Source organism: Trematomus bernacchii, unplaced genomic scaffold (assembly GCF_902827165.1).
Source record: "Trematomus bernacchii unplaced genomic scaffold, fTreBer1.1, whole genome shotgun sequence".
Lineage (NCBI taxonomy): Eukaryota > Metazoa > Chordata > Actinopteri > Perciformes > Nototheniidae > Trematomus > Trematomus bernacchii.
In genome coordinates, this window is record NW_022987569.1 from 457,577 (window position 1) to 481,410 (window position 23,834).

At 40.8% G+C, this 23,834-nt stretch overlaps 1 protein-coding gene across 1 annotated transcript in view; it reads right to left on the bottom strand.

Moving 5' to 3' along the window:
- Nucleotides 1-1,142: 1,142 nt before the first annotated feature.
- LOC117479172 (high choriolytic enzyme 1-like) overlaps nt 1,143-23,834 on the bottom strand; it is a 28,344-nt gene continuing 5,652 nt past the window's right edge. Inside the window, exons 3-8 of the mRNA XM_034126179.1 lie at nt 16,692-16,809; nt 6,808-6,986; nt 6,386-6,432; nt 3,012-3,064; nt 1,327-1,456; nt 1,143-1,230 (exon numbers count right to left, since the gene is read on the bottom strand). Coding sequence (XP_033982070.1) covers nt 1,330-1,456; nt 3,012-3,064; nt 6,386-6,432; nt 6,808-6,986; nt 16,692-16,809 — 524 coding nt within the window. The 3' untranslated portion in view covers nt 1,143-1,230; nt 1,327-1,329. The remainder of the gene's footprint in view (nt 1,231-1,326; nt 1,457-3,011; nt 3,065-6,385; nt 6,433-6,807; nt 6,987-16,691; nt 16,810-23,834) is intronic.

Consider the following 23,834-nt stretch of genomic DNA (forward strand, 5'->3'; position numbering starts at 1 on the left):
CTGTGATATTGTTCTGTGTTCTTGCAACTCAGTGTTTCTATAGTTTAGTCATGATACTTTTACTTACATCAAATATATTTTGTGAAGTGGAAAAAGAGCAATCGGATCCCATTGAGTTTGTGTTTGTAAAAGTCAGAATCTCATAGTTAGAGAATTTCTATTTCAGCAATCTGGCTGCAGCATTTTGGACCTGTTGTAACCGGTTTATTGATGTTTTGTTGAGGCAGGATAAAAGAGCATTACAGTAATCAAGCCGGGATGAAATAAAGGAGGCGTGTGGCGCAGTGGATGGAGGCTTGGTATGGGGATCAGATGGTCACAGGTTCAAACCCCACTGCAGTCAGGCTGTCGTTGTGTCCCCGAGACACTTCACCCCAAATTGCTCCTGTGGGGATTGCCCACAGTATTGAGTATGTAAGTCACTTTGGATAAAAGCATCTAACAAGTGTCATGTAAGGTAAAGGCATGGATAGCCATCTCCATTTCTGCATTGGATAGAACCCCCCTGCGAAGAAATGTCACTTATCGTCAGATCTCACAAACTATTTTACATGTGGCCCCTAATCATGTGTCTCTAATCCTCTTTTAGCACTAATCCTCTAGATCCGTAGATTAGGGCCACATGTTTAAAAAAAAGAAAATTGAGATTTGACCAAAAGTGTATTTCTTAAAAGTCAGAATTCTAACTACAGTAACAAAAAAAGAAATCACTTTTGGTCAGATCTCACTTTTTCTTTTCAGTTGTGGCACTAATCATCTTCTGTACAACTCCAAATATTATATATACTTTTGACTCGAAAACGATTATTTTGGCAGCTTCAGTTACTTAAAAAAATACTTAAATACAAGATCAACAAATGATTGATGATGCTTTTCCAATTACATAATATATACCTTTACGCACCATTTTGTGCTTTTGGTAAGTTACGTTTGTTTTGATGCTGACATTTGAAACAGACACTAAAAGTAATACGAGTTTGAGTTTATACATTAGAGATTCTGCAGCTTTTACACATCGTTCACCTCTTCTTCACACCTTTCTTCAAACTGAGGTAGAAGAATAAAAAAATCAGGATCATTTTCTGAAGTACAAAAGTGTTAAGTGCACAAATTACAAAATACACTTCATCGAACATGAAGATTTATTATCAACACACTTTCTCAGACTGTGCTATAAAGAGCAGGTTTGATGTGTAAATTGGCCCCATGTCCTCAGGGTTTCTTCACCACCTGTTGGAACAGAAGAAACACGTTAAAGGCGACAAACACACTTTCCTTTGCCCTGAAAACAGATGAATGAAGGGAACCCAGCGTGTGTTTTCTTACCTTTCAACATTTGTACAGCGTGTTCAGTCTGCTGATGTCGTTCCTGCTCATCTGATTGGCCGTGCCGAACTCTACGTTGGCGTTGGGGATCGGCACCATGGTGGGCATATTGTTCCCGCTGAAGGCATACCTGGAAACATTAAGAGCACAGGGGCTTCAATATTATTAGCTTGTATATATATTAAACATTTAGAAACCATTGAGACTCAAATGCTCCTTAAAGAGTCACCAAAAAAAAAATCTAATCTATTTCAATATTATGACGACATTTTTATTGTGTAAATCAGAAAAAGTTTTAATCCTGGTTTCACTCTTATCAATGTTATGCATTTAAATATTATGTATCATTATTATTTGCCAATTTTGTATTCATTCTGTTGCTGTAATAACTTCATTTAGCTGCTTTATTTAAATAAAAAGAAGAGATGGGCTGGACTATTCAACATTTATTCCAGAATTAGTGTTTTTTTTTTCAGAATTAGAACAATTTCAAATGTTTCTGAGTTCTAACTTTTTCACAGAATTGGACTTTTTAAAGGGGACCTATCATGCAAAATGCACTTTTTGATGTCTTTTATATATAAATATGTGTCCCCGGTGTGTCGGGGAACTCACGCAGTGTCAGAAAATAAAACCCTCTCTCTTTTCCTCCGTACCCAAATCTCTAAAAACGGGGCTACAACGGAGCTGATCCAGATTTGCTGCCGATATGACGTAATATCGGCGGCGGACCCACGGCACTATCAGAAAGTTGCTATCAGAAACAATGCCCGACTGTTTTGGACGTAATATGGTCGTGTTTACATTAGCATCGCTAACACTCAGAGCTAACCTGTACTGGAGAGCATGTGTGTGAAGAAGCAGGAAATAAAAAGGAACTCACCTTGTGGTATAACAAGCAAGAGAGAAAGCCTTTGAGCTCCATACTGTTTCAGAGATAATCCTTGATAATCCTTGATATGGCGTTTCATCACGGCAGTATTTAGTTTAGACAGTAGCTGCCGGGTCCCGCATGAGCTCAGACCCCCCCTTTTTTCTTTTTTTATCAATTCTTATTTTTTTTAAAGCTTTATACCCAGAATCAGCCCTTTTGAAACAGGAAGTGAAATAGAGGGATATGAGGCATGGCTAGAATGGGTGATCTGTTTGGTATTTTGAGCAAAACACTTCATAGACATGTTTTTTATGTATTTTTATATATCTGAGACCTATGCCTAAAAATAGCATGATACTGTAGGTGACCTTTAAAATAATTTTCAATTTTCCTCCTAATTAAATTATTTTCTCATATTTTAACTTTTTTCTCAGAATTCAAACTTTTTAGCAGATTTTGACTTTCTTCACAAAATGTCCCTTTTTCTCAGAATTAGCCTTTTTTTCATGAATTGATTTTTCTAATATTTAAATTTTTTCTCAGAATTCAAATTTACCCAAAAATATATAAATTCTTAATGTTACTCACCTGTCCAGGCTACCTGTAGTCCAAAGGTTATTTTTTCAAATAAAAACAGACCTTTTTGAAACATATTTAGCTATTTTTGGGTCCGTAGAAATACATTTGCACTTTTATTTCTTGGGCTCTCGCAATTCAAGCCTCAGTTCTGTCTACAATTCATTGTTTTGGGTGAACTGTTCCTTTGACTTATATCCATTATGTTTATAAATGATGATGAATGCTTGGTAACCTGTGGTACTGCATGACGGAGTTGTAGTCGTATGGTGTGTTCAGAGGCCTGTACTACGAAGCCGTATTTTCACTTAGCGGGCTAACTTCAGGGAAAACTCGGGGTTTCCGGTCCTACGACGCTGGTTCTCTTTTTAGCGGGCTAGATCTCCATAGTAACTTATGCTGAGTGGCTAACCTGGGGGGTATACTACGAATCTAGTTCAACATATCCTGGATATGTTTTGAGTTATCCGGTTGACTAAATAAAAAAAAAAACCCGCTCTCGCTAAACGGTCCTACGACGCTGGCTATCAACTCGATCGCTCAAGCCAGCCGTGTCCTATCTAGTTAGGTGCGCGTTCACATAAAAGGGGTGGTATTTGGAGTGTTCGACCAATCACAAACATGGACAAGCGTACTGACAGCGCATCGCGTCATATATTTCCTGAATGAAAAGTCAACTAATATTAGACAAATATGAAGACGTTAAACTTTAAACATCCATGACTTAAACACTTTATCCAGGATAAAAGCCACATAGTTGCACCTGCAAGGTGAATACTGCTGGTAAAAGAAAAAGTGTGTGAATACGTTCATTAACAGTTTTATGATATCACTGCTGCCCCGTCTAAGACACGAGTGGATCTGACTTTAATTACATTTGACTCGAGTGTTTCGTCAACTTAATGTGTTGCTTAAAATAATACTTCTGCATACAGTATGTGACACTGTGAGTGTTGCACGGCCAGATACGGCTCAAGAAGCTGACTCAAATAAGGAGATATATGATACATTATGATGTGATATCATGTGATATGAATGATAATGGGACACATCGCCGTCTGCACTCACAGTGCCGCGGACTGTATGCTACATAATGTTACTTTGATCCGGTTACTTATGTTGTGGCAGATATTTAAGTAAGCTTTCTTAACACTAATGTTATAATAGTCAGATTGCTCTGAAGATGGGAGGGGATATTCTATGAATTTTCACGCTCACACAGTCGGTGATTTTGGCCGGCCGTCTTTCCTGCAACGGCAGTTTAAACTGTATTTCCTTTCTCCTCCTGTCATATGAATTGATCGCTTTAAACTCCGCACACTGAGCTCTGATTGGTCAGCAGGCAGTGCTTTTATCCTGGAACCTATCCTGCTCTGGAGGATAGCCGTTCAGAATAAGTTATCTAGCCCGCTAAAAAGTGAACCAGCTTCGTAGGACCGGAAACCCCTGAAGTTAGCTTGCTAAACGAAAATCTTGATTCGTAGTATACCCCCCTGGTCCAGAGCAGGTTAGGTTGCAGGCTAAGAGCTCAACTCAGTGAAAGCACTGCCTGCTGATCAATCAGAGCTCAGTGTGCGGAGTTTAACCTGTTAGACCCCAAGCCTGTTTTTCAGGTCTCAGGCTCGAAAAGGACATTTCCAGAACAAATGACCATAACTACACTTCTAAAAGGGGAAAATTAATAATCTTTTTTCTCAAAGTGTGAGAAAATATGATAAACCTGTGAGTTGGATGAAAAGTCAGAATCAACAGATGTTTTTTATTTTAAAGAAAATTCAGATTGAACATAGTAAAAAACTGTAAATGATAGTGTCCGTCCAAAAATTATTTTTACTTATAGTGAAAACTACCCTTGGATGATGGTAAGGTAGACTAAAAGCTTTAGGAATCCAAAGTACAACATATAATAAGTACCCTGTATCAAGATTGATGCAAAACAAGTGACATTTGACCTTTTTAGAGAGGTTTAGCAAAAAAAACTCCACCTCTGAGGTGATTTGGGTGGAAATGGGCGTTTTTACCGTTTCTCTGGAACCCATTGGTCGATTTTGGTGATTGACATCTCTTTCTAGAGCCAATAGAATCGAAGGGAAGTTTTCACATACACACCAACGTTACCAAAAAAAGGTGGGGGCTTTGCGCATGTAATTTTGCATGAGAGTGAAGCTATCTCTCGCTCTGACATCTGGAAACGGAAAAGCAGGGTTTATTACTTATGGATTATCAGAAATCATTTCAAAGGGACACAGACACATTGGATTAACCTATGGATTAATTTCAGCAGCGCTTTTATCGTTTTAACGCCATTGAAGACCACTTTTGACCAGACAACGACCAAGGTAGCCATGTTGCCGGTTTTAGCTACCTAGCGCCACATGTTTTGATGTCTGTTCTTGTTAATATCTCCGCGAGTTCTTATCATAGAGTGATAATGTATGTACCGATCGATTCTGTGTCTTCTCACGATGCAAATCGATTGGTTGGATGTGCAGACAAGATAAATAATAAGGGTTTTATGAGTGAGTTTCTGTGCAGTAATGCGTTAGCATTTTTTACTCGTTGCTAATTCAGAGGCTGAGCGTTAGCATTGTGCGTAAAAAAGATCAGTTAGCTGAGTTTCTTCCCGTTACATGGATATAAAACATTCATAGTTTATTAAATATTAAGATGCCCTCAGACACTGTTTCCTGCAGATGACGCGTTTTTCCCCCCGGTACGGGGGAAGGTGCTTAACAGGTTAAAGCGATCAAGTCATATTACAGGAGAAAGGAAATACAGAAAAACTGCCTGCAGGAAAGACGGCCGGCAAAAATCAACTGACTGTGTGAACGTGAACATTAATAGAATATCACCTCACATCTTCAGAGCAATCTGACTATTATAACATTAGCGTTAAGAAAGCTTACTTAAATATCTGCCACAACATGTAACCGGATCAGAGTAACATTAAGTACAGTCCGCGGCACTGTGAGTGCAGACGGCGATGTGTCCCATTATCATTCATATCACATGATATCACATCATAATGTATCATATATTTCCTTATCTGAGTCAGCTTCTTGAGCCGTATCTGGCCGTGCAACACTCACAGTGTCACATACTGTATGCAAAAGTATTATTTTAAGCAACACATTAAGTTGACGAAAAACACTGGAGTCAAATGTAATTAAAGTCAGATCCACTCGTGTCTTGGACGGGGCAGTGATTTCATAAACCTGTTAATGTACGCATTCAAACACTTTTTCTTTTACCAGCTGTATTCACCTTGCAGGTGCAGCTATGTGGCTTTTATCCTGGATAAAGTATTTAAGTCATGGATGTTTAAAGTTTAACTTCTTCATATTTGTCTAATATTATAGTTGACTTTTCATTCAGGAAGTATGACGCTGCGCTGTCAGTGCGCTTCTCCATGTTTGTGATTGGTCGAATGCTCCAAATACCACCCCTTTCATGTGAACGCGCTCCTAACTAGATAGGACACGGCTGGCTTGAGTGATCCACTTGATAACCCGCGCCGTAGGATCGCTTAGCGAGAGTGCGTATGTTTTGGATTAGGCCAACCGGCTAACTCAAACATATCCAGGTTATGTTGAACCGGCTTCGTAGTACAGGCCTCAGGTTAAGCATGCTTATCTTGTCGAAGGCATACGCCCAACCTGAGAGGACGAGAATCACAAGGAGGGTCAGAAAATACAGAAAATGAACTTCACACCATTCCTCAATTCATTGTGAAGTTAGTTGTGTATTAGATGAGGATAAAACATTAAAGGGTTGATCAATACAGGATTTCAGAGGTTGTTAATACTCGATAACAGACCATTGCTAAGCAAAATAATGAATGTTGCTAAGGAAAATCAAGGGGGAAAAGAAAATAGACTAAAAGACGGAGCATTGGACCGCAGAGAAATCACGAGAAGAAGACAGAATATTTTTTTGGAATCTATATTGTGTGCCTTGCTGCACGTTATCCCCCTTATTACTGAATGTTTAAAGCATGGATGTATAATAAGAACAGTTTAGAGGTGACAGACCGGACTGGATGTTCTCCCACAGGATCCGGATGTGCTGGTCTCTGTCGGAGCGGCACTGCTCGTGGTTGAACCCGAGCGCGTGCAGCAGCTCATGTTGAACCGTGCTGTGATACAGGCAGCCCTGCCGGTCCAGAGACACCGTCTGGGAGTAGCCCCGACTCCCCACGTACAAGTAACACCTGCAAAACACACATTTTAAAGGTCTCCTATCATGCAAAATCCACTTTTTCATGTCTTTTATACATAAAGATGTGTCCCCGGTGTGTCAGGGAACTCACAAAGTGTCAGAAAATAAAACCCTCTCTCTTTTCCTCCGTAGCCAAATCTCTAAAAACGGGGGAACAACGGAGCTGATCCAGATTTGCGTCCGATATGACGTAATATCGGAAATGTGGGCGGGCTTTACACCCACGACACTATCAGAAACGTTGCTATCAGAAACAATGTGTGACAATTTTGGACGTAATATGGTCTTTGTTTACATTAGCAAGCATCGCTAACACTCAGAGCTAAACTGTACTGGAGAGAGTATGTGTAAAAAAGCAGGACATTTAAAAAAAAAAGGATGCCTCATGTTAAGCATATTTGTATAAGAACAAAGTCATGTTTCAGTTCATGTGTATGACATCATCAGAATGTGCCTGAGTGAAAGAAACGTGGTCATGCTAATGAGCATGCGCAGATTCAATAAACGGCCCCGTACTCCAGGCCAAACTCTGAGCGATGTGGTCGTGTGTGTTTTCTGTCCATAGCATACTTACAAACTACTTTGGTTGACTGCAAACGTGGAGACTTCTGCTGAATATAATGTCTCACGCAACAGGTTATGGGCCCAGTCAAGGAGGCCAAAGGTGGTTTAAGTTGTTATTCGACGGTGACGAGAAAAACTTTGAGTTATGGGAGACGAGGTTTTTGGCGCACATGGAACTGCGCGGCCTCAGTGAAGTTATCCTAGAAGAGCCAGCGATAGACTACAACAACGAACAAGCACTTGAAGAAGACGCAACAAAGAATGCAGAAGCATATGCTGAATTAGTGCAGTGTCTAGATAATAAGAGTTTATCACTCATTATGAGAGACGCAAAACGAGATGGAAGAAAAGCGTTGGCAATACTCCGAGAGCACTACGCAGGAAAGGACAAACCACGAGTCGTGAGCCTGTACTGTGAACTCTCTTCTCTCCACGAAGCAAGCAACGAGACTGTTACTGATTATATTATTCGAGCGGAGACTATATTCACGTCTTTGAGAAGGGCCGAAGAAAATATCAGTGACGGGTTGCAGATTGCCATGGTAGTGAAGGGGTTACCGGACTCATTCAACCCGTTTGTCGTGCACGTCACTCAAACCAACGACCGTCTAACGTTCGGTGACTTCAAAGCTAAACTGCGGAGCTATGAGAGCACTGACAAATATAGGACGAGTGACATGAATGCGGATGAGGACGGCGTTATGAGGACTAGCGGGGCAAGGACACGAGGACGTGGAAGAGGGAAGAAGATGGACTTGGCCGACACTGAATGCTACACATGCGGAAAGATGGCCATATAGCTAGGACATGCCCTAACGAGATCCAAGCGAGGCGAGAGGAGCGACGGTGGGACACGCCACACCGAGGAAGGGGGCGAGGCAGAGGGCTGGGCCGTGATCAGGTGAAGAAGGCAGACGGAGACACGGAGGATGATACCGGTGCATCATTCTTTTTCAAAATAAGTGAAATCAAGTAGGAAATAAGAGAGGTATTATGGTCGACTGTGGTGCCACAACGCACATGATTAATGACCCGGCAAAGTTTAAGACAATCGATAAGAGCTTTAGACCCGAGGACCATGTGATAGAGCTGGCAGATGGAACGAAAACGACCGGGATGGCGAAGATGAGGGGAGAAGCCGAAGTTGTTCTGCTCGACAGCGAGGGACGGCAAGTGAAAACGAGGCTCAAACGAGCGCTTTACATCCCATCTTTTCCACAGGACATTTTCTCCGTGAAAGCAGCGACAGCCAGTGGAGCTGAGGTCTGCTTCAAGGACGGTGATGATTGGCTGATTCATCAAAATGGTACCAAGTTTAAAATGGATGTGTATGGTAGGCTATATTACCTTAGCACAGTAGAGGATGAAAATACTGATGATGTTTGTAATGGTTGTCATGACATCCAGACATGGCATAGAATACTTGGTCATTGTAATTTTGAGGATGTGTCTAAACTAGAGAAAGTGGTTAAAGGTATGTCGATCAAAGGGAAACATGACATGTCTAACCATAACTGTGAAATATGTACGCAGGGAAAATGTACTCAAAGCAGAAACAGGCAGGCAGATGTAAAAGCTAAGACAGTACTGGAGCTAGTACATACAGACCTATGCGGTCCAATAGAACCAGCAGATAAAGACGGGTACAGATATGCAATAGCATTTACTGATGATTATAGTGGGATGATTTTTCCCTACTTTATCAAAGCAAAGAGTGATACAGCAAAAGCTACTGAGAAATTCATAGCGGATACTGCTCCATATGGACACATTAAGTGCATAAGATCTGACAACGGTACTGAATTCACCGGGCATGAGTTTCAAACTTTACTTAGGACGAAAGGGATAAGGCACGAGACAAGTGCACCATTCTCACCTCACCAGAACGGTACTGCAGAGAGAGGTTGGAGGACCTTATTTGAGATGTCACGATGCATGCTATTAGAGAGTAACCTCCCAAAGCAGTTATGGACATATGCTGTACAAACAGCAGCACAGATACGTAACAGGTGTTACTGTAAGCGTCTAGAGCAGACACCATACCGTGTTTTTACTGGCAAAACACCCAACTTGTCCAACATGAAAATATTTGGCTCTGAATGCTACGGGTATAAGCAGGATAAGAAGAAGCTAGATTCTAGATGTGCAAAGGGTATTTTTGTAGGATACGACAAATATAGCCCAGCATTCCAAGTATTTTATCCTGAGACAGGGAAAGTCCTGAAACATAGGCTGGTAAAATGTATCACAAAGAGTAGCGCAGATAGTCAGACTCAGACAAATCGTAATATGGATGATGACACTTATGGAGAAATTATTCCCACAACACCAGCAGGGACAAAAATGGTCAACCAGAATCAGAGAGAGCCTAATGTGGGTGTACAGTCCGATAGTGAGGAGAATATTGAGGCTAGTCAGATCCAGACAGATAGTACTCAAAGAGAACAGGGAGAGAGTGCACGACGCTATCCCACTAGACAAAGAAACGCTCCAGAATATTTATTGGAGTATCAGTGTAAGGCTGATTGTAATGATGAAGGTGAAAATGTAGATTATTTCTACAGAGTTGCTTGTGACCCAAAACATACATGCAGGCTGTAGGCTCTAAGAAATCAAAAATGTGGGCTGATGCAATGAAAGAGGAGATTAACTCTTTAACAGAGAATGAGACCTTCAGTCTGACCACACTGCCAAAAGGCAAGCAAGCAGTGGGAGGTCGTTGGGTATATGCAGTAAAGGAAAGCCCAGATGGATCTGAGATTTTTAAAGCCAGATATGTAGCTAAAGGCTATAGTCAAGTAGAGGGAATTGATTACAAGGAAACTGTTTCACCGACAGCAAATATGACTTCTGTACGTACATTGATGCAGGTGATTCATTTCACACACAGCATGCACACACAATACTACCCATGTTCTTTAGCTTTAAGGTTATTTGTATAGTTACATTTGAATGTGTTGTAAATACTGTACATGTTTAATGCTAAATTGTTTCTTAAAAATATTTATTCTTTATTTTCCTTATATATATTGTCGTGGCTTCCTTCCTTATTTTTCTATCAAGCCACTAGACGCCTTAAACAGACATTTTTAACTCGTTTTCTTTCCTTTATCTTTGTGTTACTTACAGTTGAAGAGTTGCTTGGCCTCCGATGATTTTGATGATATGATGCGATGTGTTTGCTCAAAATAAAATAACTAACTTGTACACATGCAACAAAGAAAAGAGGCCTTTACAATAGTCAAAACAAATAGGCAAAACTCAAATAAAATAACAAACAACTTAGGTGTTCTTTCTTTCTTGAAATATAACTTAATAACTTAAAGGGTAATTGAACGGTTAAAAATTGTTCCTCGACGGCGTCTTTCTGACAGGTTGCTGCCCATCACTGTCACTTAAAGGAGGCGCCGTGGGAATTGTAGTCTTTCATAGTGTGTTGACTACAGACGTCACGATTAGGTGGCCTTTCTTATAAAAACAAAATACTGGCTCTAACATATATACTTTGCAACTTATTTCTTTAGATTGTTTATGTTCGCACCACCAGATACCAAAGCAGATTCCTTGTATGTTTAAACGTACCTGGCAATAAACTTGATTCTGATTCTGATGCATACTCTCTTATGCTTTGACCTCTTCTGTCTGGCCTTATATGAAGACAATTAAAGGACACGAACAACATGGCCTCTCTTCTGCCTGAAAGTAAAAGCAGTCTTCCTTCAAAATAGAAAATGTTCTTTTGTTTGTGCTTCAGTTGTGTTTATTTACACTGCATAACGATCTTTAAAGAAGGATCACTGTGTAGATGACACTGAGGATGATTGTGCAAGCTGTGTTTTAAATAGTATGTGAACATAATGTGTTATTTCACTTGTTTTTCAGTGGCATTTCTGGATTGAGGCGTACATTTGAAACTTCTCATTAAAGTAAATGCTGATTTTCCATTTCCATTCTGAGGAAAACACAATAGTTTTAGTGGTGATGCTTAAATACCTGTGTCATTAAAGCAGTTCTGTAAAGGTGTGTTAGCAGGTCTCTCCATGTGAACTGTGAGGATGTGTCGCCCCCTAGTGGACAAACATCTACACTACATGCAGTCAAGATTTTTACTGTAGTTACATTCTGAGGTACTTTATTTTGATCTTGAATATGTTTTTATATATTAATTTGTCATTCAAATAAAGTACACTGTGTTATTGCCCCTGACATTCATTCTATCAGAGTCCTTTCTGTACAAAGCCATCGTTGTTCATTCATTAAAAGCCGAGCAACGATCTGCAGAATGAAGCTGTTAATCAATATCAACATTAAACGTTCAAACACCTTCTTCTTTTTTTGGAGTATCGGAAGAAAGAAGTGGAAAATCATCTTCACATTATTGAGGTTTTAATAAAGAAAATACCTTTTATTTCCTCGATTAGAGCGGAAATGTCCTCCTTGAGTTCTAGTCAACAAGACTAAGAGATACATTCAATGATGCTAACGCCACAAACACTGTGTGTGTGTGTGTGTGTGTGTGTGTGTGTGTGTGTGTGTGTGTGTGTGTGTGAGTGTGTGTGTGTGTGTGTGAGACCTAGCATCACTATCCTTGTGGGGACCAAAAGTTGTTTACACAGTCACGTGTGGGGACTCGCCTCCTTTATGGAGGTCCCCATGAGGGGAATCATTAATGTTAGGGTGAAGACTTGGTTAGGGTTTTGGGGAACGAGCGGCGTGGTGCACGGGCTCTCGGGTCAATATCTTTTGTTTAAAAACCTGTTTAAAAACTCCTGTAGTAAAACCAATAAAAGTTTATAAAAGCCCTGTTTGGTCCGTGTTAAAAAATGTTTAAGAAAATGCAATAAAAGGGATAAAAGAGAGCAGCGGCTGAAGCACAGAGCGTATGCGGCGGTGTTAAAACTTGTACTCCTGCCCCCCCGAGGGGGTCTCCCCCGGTGGGGTGTCCGAGGCTGCGTACCACAACATCTGGTAAAAGACCTGGTAAGTGGGTTAAAAACATCTGGCTAAAAGAACCGAGGTTGACTTTGTTTAAAATCGATGTTAATCCATGTGTGTGTATCATAGACTCTATGATACACACACATGGATTAAAATCGATGTTAATCCATGTGTGTGTATCATAGACTCTATGATCCACACACATGGATTAACATCGATTTAATACATTAATGTAGCCTTTGTTTCTGCTAAAAGAGGTGTCGACCAGCTAGGGCAACAAGAAAATTGGCGAAATCGAGTGTGACGATTAAAAAATAAATTAAAAACATCTAATTTTGACAATAAAAACCGACCAATAGGCGCGGTAGACCATTTACTTGGCACTTCCGGGTATTTCTCCACTGGTTGGGCCATGTTAACAATACCGTGTAACTGTCACGTTTGAAGGGACGAAACCGTGACATATTCACGTCTCCCAGCATGGTAGATCGTCACATGTTCACGTCTTGCCGTGATACCGGGTTGGTTGAACCGTGCTGTGATGGGTTGCCAACTTTGGGTACCTGGCTGGAGTGAGATTTTGATTTTGATCATGGGTTTAATTCGGTTTAATTGCACATATGCGCACGAAATGACTGCTATCGTGTCAGCAGCGGGACCTTAGCATATATATAGGATATATATACAATATATACAAATACACAATAATGGACACAGACTATAAAGTGCACACAGTTTCATTCACTAATGAAAGTCAAACATGTTTGTTTCCACTGTTTTATTGTGTGCCTGTCGCGATAAGCAATTCATTGACTTATCGTACGATAAATAAAAATGAACTCGATAACTTTTCTGACCTCGATAAATTGCCATTTACATGAGGATGTGACTTGCAGTTTGAAAGGATGTACTTGAATTATTATTATATATTATCATTATGTCAGTGGTCTAAAATGGTCATACAACGGTGCCGACAATATTATCGTTTATCGCAATAATTTCCGGGAAAATGTATCCAACAAAATTAATTATCGTGAGAGGCCTATACATGAAACACACACACACAAACAAATCTACAGACTTACTCCAAACTGCCAAATATATTAATTAACACACTCTCACTCTCATATACTCTTTGACTCTATTTTGGCCTAGTAGAACAATAAGCAGGAGACTTTTACTTTTTTATCATTTCCACTGGATCTTAGATCTGCGCATGCGCAATACGGGTCGGCAGTTCCGGCTCCAGAGTATTTTTGTTGGGTGGCAGTGCTTCTCAAACTTTTTTCAGTAATGTACCCCCTTTGAAACATTTTCTCAGCCAAGTACCCCCTGACCGACCCCGAACATTTTTGATAGAAAAAGCCTATATAAATAATTACAATATAGTGATGTTCCATCAGTGTGTGATTTATAACTCCTTCATGCATGAATTACAAGAAACAAAGAACATAACGACAGATGTTTAAGTAATAGTTATATGTTTAATGAACCAATGAACAAAATGTTATATTATGCAAAAACTATAAAATACAATAAACAAATATTATAATAAAATGTGCTGCCTGATGTGCTACCATCCAAAACCCCATGCATAAACAAGAAAACAGCATTAAATAAGCAGTCACAATGCATGAAAGGGTTAAAAACAAAACAAAACATTGTAACAAAAAAGTGCAATTACAATAAAAACTACGTAATAACACTGCAATGACACTATTAATGAGTTTTAGGTGCATTAAACTGCATTTGAAAATAGAAAATACAATTTAGTGTCAAAACATTGGCAAAAAAAACAAACAATTGTAATAATAAATAAATTATAAATTGCAATAACACTAACAAGTAATAATAAGAGCACTTCTGTGCACTTCTGTGTGCAAAGCAGTAGTTGGGTGTGTTCAGCTCCCATGTCCTCGCAAAGGCGGTGAAACAGACGCGCATTGAGTGGCCTTGACTTTATGAAGTTAATCACTTTGATGCTGTTGTTCAAAACGTCATGCAACACAGGACTCAGCTTTTTGGCCGCCAGTGCTTCCCTGTGTATGACACAGTGATTCCACTGCACTTCTGGATTTGTATCCCTAATACGTGCCATGAGCCCTTTAAATCGGCCCGTCATTGAGGCAGCTCTGTCAGTAAACACTCATGCAGTTTCTCCAGTCCAGCTCGTTTTCAATAAAGAAATCATTCACAACATTAAAAATGTCCTCCCCCGTTGTTTTCCCCTCTAAGGTCTTGCAGAAAAGCACATTTTCATAAATGTCGCCAGTATCAACGTATCTCACGAAAGCAATGAGCTGAGCCTTACCGCTGACATCGGTCGATTCATCAAGCTGGAGTGAAAATGTTTCTCCAAGTTTTCCCACAACTTGTTCAACAATATCTGCTCCCATTCGTTCTATTCTGCGTGAAACGGTGTCATTAGAAAGAGGCACCGTTTTGAACTTCTCCTTGCACTTCTGTCCAGCATCGTCTCGGCCAAAACAACAGCAGCTGGGAGTAACAGGTCCTCAGCGATCGTGAACGGCTTTTTGGCTTTAGCGATGAGCAGTGATACCGCATACGATGCCTCCAGTGCTTTGGCTGATGTTGTGGAGGCTTTTCGCATAATCTCTTGGGGGGATCTATACTCAGCAAGTTTTCTTTTGAAAAACTCCGGTGGCTTACCAACGTGACAAGCATTTTTTTTATTAACCTTTTTTATTGTTTTCTCTCGCGTACCCCCTGCAGTACCCCCACGTACCCCTAGGGGTCCGCGTACCCCCATTTGAGAATCACTGATCTATGGTAGGGCTAACCCATACAGTGGTGGGGCTCAAGTCAGTATTTGCAATGTAATTACATACACGCTCCCCCCGACAGTGAAACGCCACGCGTGAGGTTTAGATTATTTCCCTGTCTCAATCCAAATTGAACTGTATGAAATAAAAAGGCACATTTGTCTTGTAGTAAATAAAAAGGGCGACCTGGAGCCAATCCTGCAATTTCCCCACAAGTGAAAGAGTTGACATGCTGAAAACCCAACCTCTGCAGGGGGGTCTGGGGGGATTCTCCCCCAGGAGATTTTTTTAAATACTAACATAAAATACACATTCTGGTACTCTCTTGAGAAGAAAAATAAATAAATCTAATACTACACGACATATTTAAAAAAATAAATGCCATTTGAGTTTTCTGTGACTTTGTTCTGAAAGCTGAACCTGCTGCTCCTCACAGAGAGAAGAGGGAAGAGGCTGTGTGAATTACTTTACATTGTGGATAAGGGTGGATAGCCCCCATTGTTCTGTGTGTCAAAATGAAAGACAGCCCACACACCTATCAATCATCAAACCGTGGGGTCTTATTTCATTACGTGTTGATTTCTATCAACACGTAATGTTGTATCGATGTATAGAGATGTACTACAGCAAAAGTATTCTCCGTCGGGACTTCCTGCAACAACACCACGCCGTTATCGTGATTCTGATTGGCCAGAAGACATTATCAAAGATGTTCTATTGAGAAGACGATCACTACGTGACAAAAGTTTTCAAACCCGTTTCTAGTCTTCGGTATTCTTGTTTTTGGCGTGAGAATAGTTTGGGCAGCGTGAGAGCGTGAGATTGAGAGTGAAAGCGCGTGTCACACGCCAGATGCGTGAGAGTTGGCAACCCTGGATACAGGCAGCCCTGCCGGTCCAGAGACACCGTCTGGGAGTAACCCCGACGCCCCACGTACGAGTAACAGCTGCAACAAACACAACATTTAAAGGTCTCCTATCATGCAAATTGCACTTTTTCATGTCCTTTGTACATAAATATGTGTCCCCGGTGTGTCAGGCAACTCACAAAGTGTCAGAAAATAAGACCCTCTCTCTTTTCCTCCGTACCCAAATCTCTAAAAACGGGGCTACAACGGCGCTGATCCAGATTTGCGTCCGATATGACGTAATATCGGAAATGTGGGCGGGCTTTACACCCATGGCCCTATCAGAAACGTTGCTATCAGAAACGTTGCTACGTGTTTTGGACGTAATATGGTCTTTGTTTACATTAGCAAGCATCGCTAACACTCAGAGCTAACCTGTACTGGAGAGAGTATGTGTAAAAAAGCAGGAAATAAAAAAAAGGATGCCTCAAAATAGTATAATAGGAGACCTTTAAGAATCATAATCTGTTTTTTTGCAAAGTAGGTTTACAAATACGAGCTTTACCCGCCGTCTGATTGGATGTTCAGGAAGTTTCTCTGGCTCGTGCGTCTGACGAAGCGAATGCAGGAAACATCGTGGAAGGAAGTCAGGCCGCGCTCGATGATGGAGCGCTCACGAGAAGCTGAGGAGAAAGAAACAAAGCAGCTGTGGTTCAATGGAGGTCAAGGGTCACATTCAGGTTCTTAGACTTTTCCTCAGAGGTGGGAGAAGTACTCAGATCTGTACTTGAGTAAAAGTAGAAGTACCAGAGTGTAGTAATACTCAATAAAAGTCCTTCATTCAAAATGTGACTCAAGTAAAAGTAGAAAAGTATTATCATCAAAATATAGTTAAAGTAGCGACAGTAAAAGTAGTCATTGTGCAGATTGGTGCATTTCAGAATAATATATTATATGTTTTATAATGATTGATCATTAAAAGTGTTCTCAAAGCTGGTAAAGGTGCAGCTAGTTTGAATGACTTTGTATACTGCAGGGTAGCTTGTGAATTTACTCCAGGTGGAACTAAAGTCTGATTTAACACTTGATTATATTTCACATTATTAATCCAGATCTGTAAAGTAACTAAAGGGATTAAATACATGTAGTGGAGTAAAAGTACAAAGTAGCAAAAAATGGCACTTAAGTACAGACTGTTAAAGGTGATTTAAACCTGAGGGCAGGATTAGCTGAAAAGAGTCCAAGGAAGCTTATTTAAAAGTTAACAGCATTTAATTAAACAAATGATACGGTGATACAAATGGAATGTGTAAGAGTGGATCGGCTCTCCCGATCGCGTGGGGTACCGCTGCCTCCTCCCAGCTGTTGTTTATCGCGTGGCCGGGGTAGAGAGAGAGCGTTTTTTCCTGTCCATCATATGTTTTAGTCTATAGTCCTCTCCTATTGGCCGGTCTCGACGGGGGGCGGGTCTTCCTCCCGGGTTCGTTCCTCTGTGATTAATATCGCATCTAATAAGAGGATTTAGACGTTGTGTGTTTATTGTATAACTCCACAAGCCTTTACTCCTCATATTTCTTACAAGACCCATTTCTAACAGTCTGTTCAGGGAGGAGGAAGTGTTTCACCAGCTGCTCTTAAACAGGGACCATAACACAGCGTTGTGAAATATAGCTATACATCTCCAGATGTGTAAAGAGATGTCCTTTATGTATTGAGAAAATATTCCTACTTGTGCTCAATACACTATTTGAAAAGCCTCTTGGATCAGCTGTAAAATGCATCGTCACAAAGTTAAATAACAAGCCTCAATAGTTCTTCCTCCACTCCCTCTTGGCAAACAGCCACTGAGAGGTGGGACCACACTGTAAGAGAAGAGTTTCAATTTCCCGGAAATGAAAGCTGAAGTTTGTCTGAGCGACAGCAGAGCAGCAGCCGAGACAAGTCTCTGTTTCTCTGAAGAAACACTCAACTGAATCCAGAAGCTTTTTCTCAACAACACAGCAGGACTCTGCAAACACTGGTGAGTACACTACAGACACACATACTTGCCAACCCTCCCGATTTTCGCGGGAGACTCCCGATTTCATTGCCCTCTCCCGGTTTCCTCCCGGGGTCATATTTCTCCCGCATTTCTCCCGATTTCTGACAAAATCAGATTTACTCAGGACTGTTTCCACTCGGACTTTAATACAGCTACACCATTGTTTGGTTTCCATGGTAGCGCGTCTCTTTAGTAGCGCGCGCAACCGAAAGTCTGACGGGCCGTCTCCACGGCAGCGTTAAAAAAATCTTGGAGGTGGGCGTATCTGAAGCTTGGGGATTTTTTTGCGATCAACCAATCACATGAATCTCCCGCCCGCGACATACGAAGCCAAAAAGCCCGAAGTAAACTGGATATAAACTCCCCAAAACAGGCGAAAACATACCACTGTCTCTGCCACCTCCCTCCATGCCTGGCTCCTCCGGTTTATATCCCGGTAGGTCTGGTCATAAAGCACCGGGTGATTGATTCGCTACCGCTAATTTCTCCTCCATTTTTTGGAATATGAGGAAATGATCTGCGGTATGTCTCTCCCAGCATACACGCCGTTTGATTGGCTAGAGCTTGAACTGTCAGATTTGCGTACACGGGATTTGATTGGCTGACGCTTCCTCCTCAGCTTCAAAAGTTGAACATTGTTCAACTTTGGATCTTGAAAATCCTGAGAATCTCCGCTCGCCTGCCCACAATGCATTTCGGCGAAAGCGAAAAAAAGTGACGTCACCCCATTCAAAGTGAATGGGCAGAAGCGTTTCAAGATTTTTTAACGCTGCCGTGGAGACGGCCCGTGAGAGGGTGAGGAAGAACAACAGAACAATTCTACCCTCTTTCCTGTAAAATACAGGTCCAGCCCACACATATGCTCCATCAAGGATGGTGCTACAGGCCGCAAGGCAGTGCACTTACAACTACAAGAAGCATGTTAATGTTAATCTAATACAGCTCCGGCGATCCACTAGCACACACACCCCCCCCCCCCCCCGCAGCCCAGCTGCCCGGAGTCACACGACGGCCCCAGTCTCTCTCCAAAGCGGCTGCAGGAAGACTAACTCTGCGATCCTCTCAACCACCTATCTCTGCATTTACCACAATAAATGTGCCGTGGTTTTGTAAACTCGTGTATGTCTCCTTGTCTTTCCGTTGTGGCCTACGAGCCGGTCATAACAAAGAGTAAGTTATTTTTACCCGTTATAAACTACTACTGTTTGATGAGAAATCAAATCATGGTTTGCTATATATGAATTCAGGGAAGAAAGGATAGGCCTACTAAGTATTTCCATTAAACTTTATTTTTAGAAATGTACAAAATGAACATAAATATACATATATACACACGGTATATCATCCATTCCTCCTCCTCGCATCTTGCCTGCGCACAGTCGGTGCGGTGCCTTTTAGCACGAGGCCTCAGTAGAAGTCCCTTCCCCGTCATGGATTGTCCGCCAGGATCTGGCTGGACGAAATCAAATGCAAATCACAAAATATTAGAGAAACTTAGTTGTTTTAGATTCGTTAGTAGTAGTTGTGTAATGAACAGCTTGCCTGCTAATATGCTAACCTAGCTTTGTTTACCTTGGTAGCTAACACGATATGAACGTTAGCTTGGAGGAAAGGCAACTATAATGCAGTGTAATAAAACTACTATGAACAAAAGCTAGTGGTTCATATTAGGCTAGCAATAACGTGTTTATAATTGCAATCGTATACGGGTATTCTGCTACCATACAATGTAACTTGCATGAATACATTGTTTTGCGCTAGCATACAGCTAGCCTCATTAGCTACATGCAGTATATGTACTGTCACAATGTACGGTAAATCACCCGGAGCATACTGTATGAGTATTCCGTGTGTGTGACTGCAGACATTCTCCTGCCATGACAAACATGTATGCAAGGCCATCTGCTGATATTAGAGTTGATATATGGAAACTCTAGCAACTTAGTTAGCACAGTTAGCACTGTGTCAATGGCTTAGCAGTCCAACACAGTTTACACATTTAAACAGTCTTGTTTGATAAATACACAAATAACAATGCAAACTTACAGGTTGTATACCCAGATCTTCCCCTGCTCCAAACGGTCCAAACAAGCTGTGCATATCCGGCCTCAAACTGGGCAATGTTTTGGAAGCTTTCGTCTGTGAAATGCCGGTTCTTCGAACCTCTGGAGGAGGAACACGCCGCTGCTGGTGTGGCCATAGCTCTTCGGGATTGGTCCATTTCGTTCCGGGTACCGCATGACATCAGGCGGTACCCGGAAGAATCAAATGGGCAGTGACGTATCTCCAACGAGGCGTTTTGGGGAGGTATTTTCTGTGTTAGAGTTTTACTCGCTACAGGGTGTACTTTGAGGGTTTTGACTCTGCACACCGTTTACATGCATAAAAACCTTCATAACACACAAGGGGACGGGTAATAACCGGAAAAGCATGACATGGGAGCTTTAAGCCCTCCCACTATTCTCCAATTTCAGGGTTTAACCAGGAGATGGCGCTATATATTAAATAACTATGGCCAAACTAAGACTTAGTTTTTCACAAGAGAAAATGCAGATATTATATAAAAAACTAAAGTTAAAATCTTGTTTTTAATGCCCCAAGAGCAATAAATCACCGACCCCCCTCTGAGTGAATACCTGTTAACTTAACATCTTTTCACAAGCTTTTTGGAAGAAAAGACTGACCCAAGAGACCTGTAGTTGACTAATTACAGGCCTCAATAAAGTTCTGCCATTGGTTGTGAAAATCAACAGTGGACATAGTGGAAAGTGAAATTGACATTGTCGAAAAACACTTGTTAAAAAAATCCTGAGTGAGGCTTTCATAAATTGCATTTAGCTGACGCTTTTATCCAAAGCAACTTACTATTTGATAAATGATTATTCATAACAAATATGAGTGCAATCAATCCTGCAAATGAACCCTTAGTTGTTCAATATATTTATTCAGACAATGTGAGTAGAAATACAGAAATTCTGCTCCCACCTAAGGCCAACGTTGCAATATTACAACATTTCCCTAAAAACTTACCAAAACGTAAACATTTTTAAAACTCTTTCATTTCTGCTCCAGAGCAGTTAAATTGGGATTTGATATGTGGGGGGGGGGGGGGGGGGGGGGGGGGGGTTCTGTTAGAAGGTGCGACGGGGGAGAGCTGTGATGGGCCATTAGGAGTGTAAACACACAGCTGAGAGCTGCCGTTTCATTCTGACTGTTTAAAAAACGGTAACAACGAACTATTTTTCTTAGCGGATGCATGTACATTTAAATCAATACATACAACTATTTTTTAAATCAATAAAAATATTTTGTAAATCCATAAAAGCATTTTAATTAATATTGGGAGTCATGTCGTTACTTTGTTGAGAATGTGGCCATGTAATAAGCGGGATAATTTACAGCGACTTGGTCATTATGGGGAAAAATAATACCCAGTGATCAAGATCCCTCCGCGACGCGACGCGGAGGGATCAGTAATTTTTAGTGAATTACTGAGTTTAGGCACGTTAATAACATTTTAATGAAGTTGAATACAGTCAACTGTAAATAAAAAGTCATGAAAGAGATAAGGAGGAGAAAAGGTTTAAGGAAGTAAGCAAGGAATACAGAATGTTTCGTTACGTAACTTTGTTGAGAATGTGGCCATGTAATACACGGGAAAAATAACACCCATCCTGATCGTTTCTATGAAGTTGAATACAGAATATTCATATTTGTCAGTGATTTCATGTCAATTCGGCAAACATAAACAATGATGATTAAATTAGGATTAAAAATCGGGAGAGCCGGCTCGTTCGTTTTTTTCGACTAAACAACATTATTTTGTTAAATAACAACATGGTGATGTTTTGTAAATGATTGCATGTCTTATTTAGCACAGACTATGATCCTATCCGTGACATATGGATCTTAACAAAGATCCGCTATACATTAGTACCAGACATACTGTACAAGACTCCACACATGACTCCAGTGTGGAACCCCACTGCACCCCCTGGTGGATCAATGATCCATTGCAGCTGGCTTCACAATAATTACATTTATTTATCACGGGGGCGGTATCAAGTCAGACTGGGGGCCGGCCGGCCATCACGGACCGTGCACGAACCAATCACGACCCTCGCCTTTTAAACTGTCCAAAATAAGACGCTCCATCTGTATGTCTGAATTTATTTGGGGGAAATTGAAATCTGACCAAAAGTGTGATTCTTTAAAAAACGAAAGTCAGAATTTGGAGAAAAAAAAATCACTTTTGGTCAGATCTCAACAAAATATTTCAGTTGTGGCACTAATCATCTTCTGTACAACTCCAAATATATATACTTTTGACTCGACCACAATTATTTTGGCAGCTTCAGTTACTTAACAATTACTTAAAGGGGACCTATTATGCAAAACCCACTTGTTCATGTCTCTTCTACATCAACATGTGTCCCCTCTTCTTCATGTCTCCTCTACATCAACATGTGTCCCCTCTTCTTCATGTCTCTTCTACATCAACATGTGTCCCCTCTTCTTCATGTCTCCTCTACATCAACATGTGTCCCCTCTTCTTCATGTCTCCTCTACATCAACATGTGTCCCCTCTTCTTCATGTCTCTTCTACATCAACATGTGTCCCCTCTTCTTCATGTCTCTTCTTCATCAACATGTGTCCCCTCTGTGTAAAGAGACTCTGAAAGTTTCAGGAACAAAGATTCTCTCTTTTTGTCCTGATCCATTTATATAAAAACCTGTCTGAAAATGAGCGGATCAGATTTTGGCCACTTTATGATGTCATCACGATGTTTTGGCTTGTGTAACCATTAGCCAATCAGCAACCAAGGTAACCCCCCCCCCCCCACCTTATCACCTGAATCTCCTCCTAGAGCACCAGTGTTCTTTTTCACCAAATCTCTCTCAGAGGGGCGTGGGGAGGGGCTCCTTATTTTCATCTAAAGTAACAGACAGAGAATCAGCACTTTGGAAACAGGGCTGAAACAGAGGGGATTATGGGATGCTGCAATGATCTGTTTGGTGTTTCAGCCAATCAGAGACAGGTTCTGTATATATCTGAGACCTATAATATATTGATGAAAAACAGTATAATAGGGGACCTTTAAATACAAAATCAACAAATTATTTATGATGCTTTTCCAATTACATAATATATACCTTTATGCACCATTTTGTGCTTTTGGTAAGTTACGTTTGTTTTGATGCTGACATTTGAAACACAGACACTTAAATTAATACGAGTTTGAGTTCATACATAAGAGATTCTGCAGCTTTTACACATCTTTCACCTCTTCTTCACATCTTTCGTCAATCTTAGGTAGTAGACTTTAAAAATCAGGAACATTTTCTGAAGTACAAAAGTGTTTACAAGTGCACAAACTACAAAATACACTTCATTGAACATGTTTGAAGATTTATTATCAACACACTTTCTCAGACTGTGCTATAAAGAGCAGGTTTGATGTGTAAAATGGCCCCATGTCCTCAGGGTTTCTTCACCACCTGTTGGAACAGAAGAAACACGTTAAAGGCAACAAACACACTTTCCTTTGCCCTGAAAACAGATGAATGAAGGGAACCCAGCGTGTGTTTTCTTACCTTTCAACATTTGTACAGCGTGTTCAGTCTGCTGATGTCGTTCCTGCTCATCTGATTGGCCGTGCCGAACTC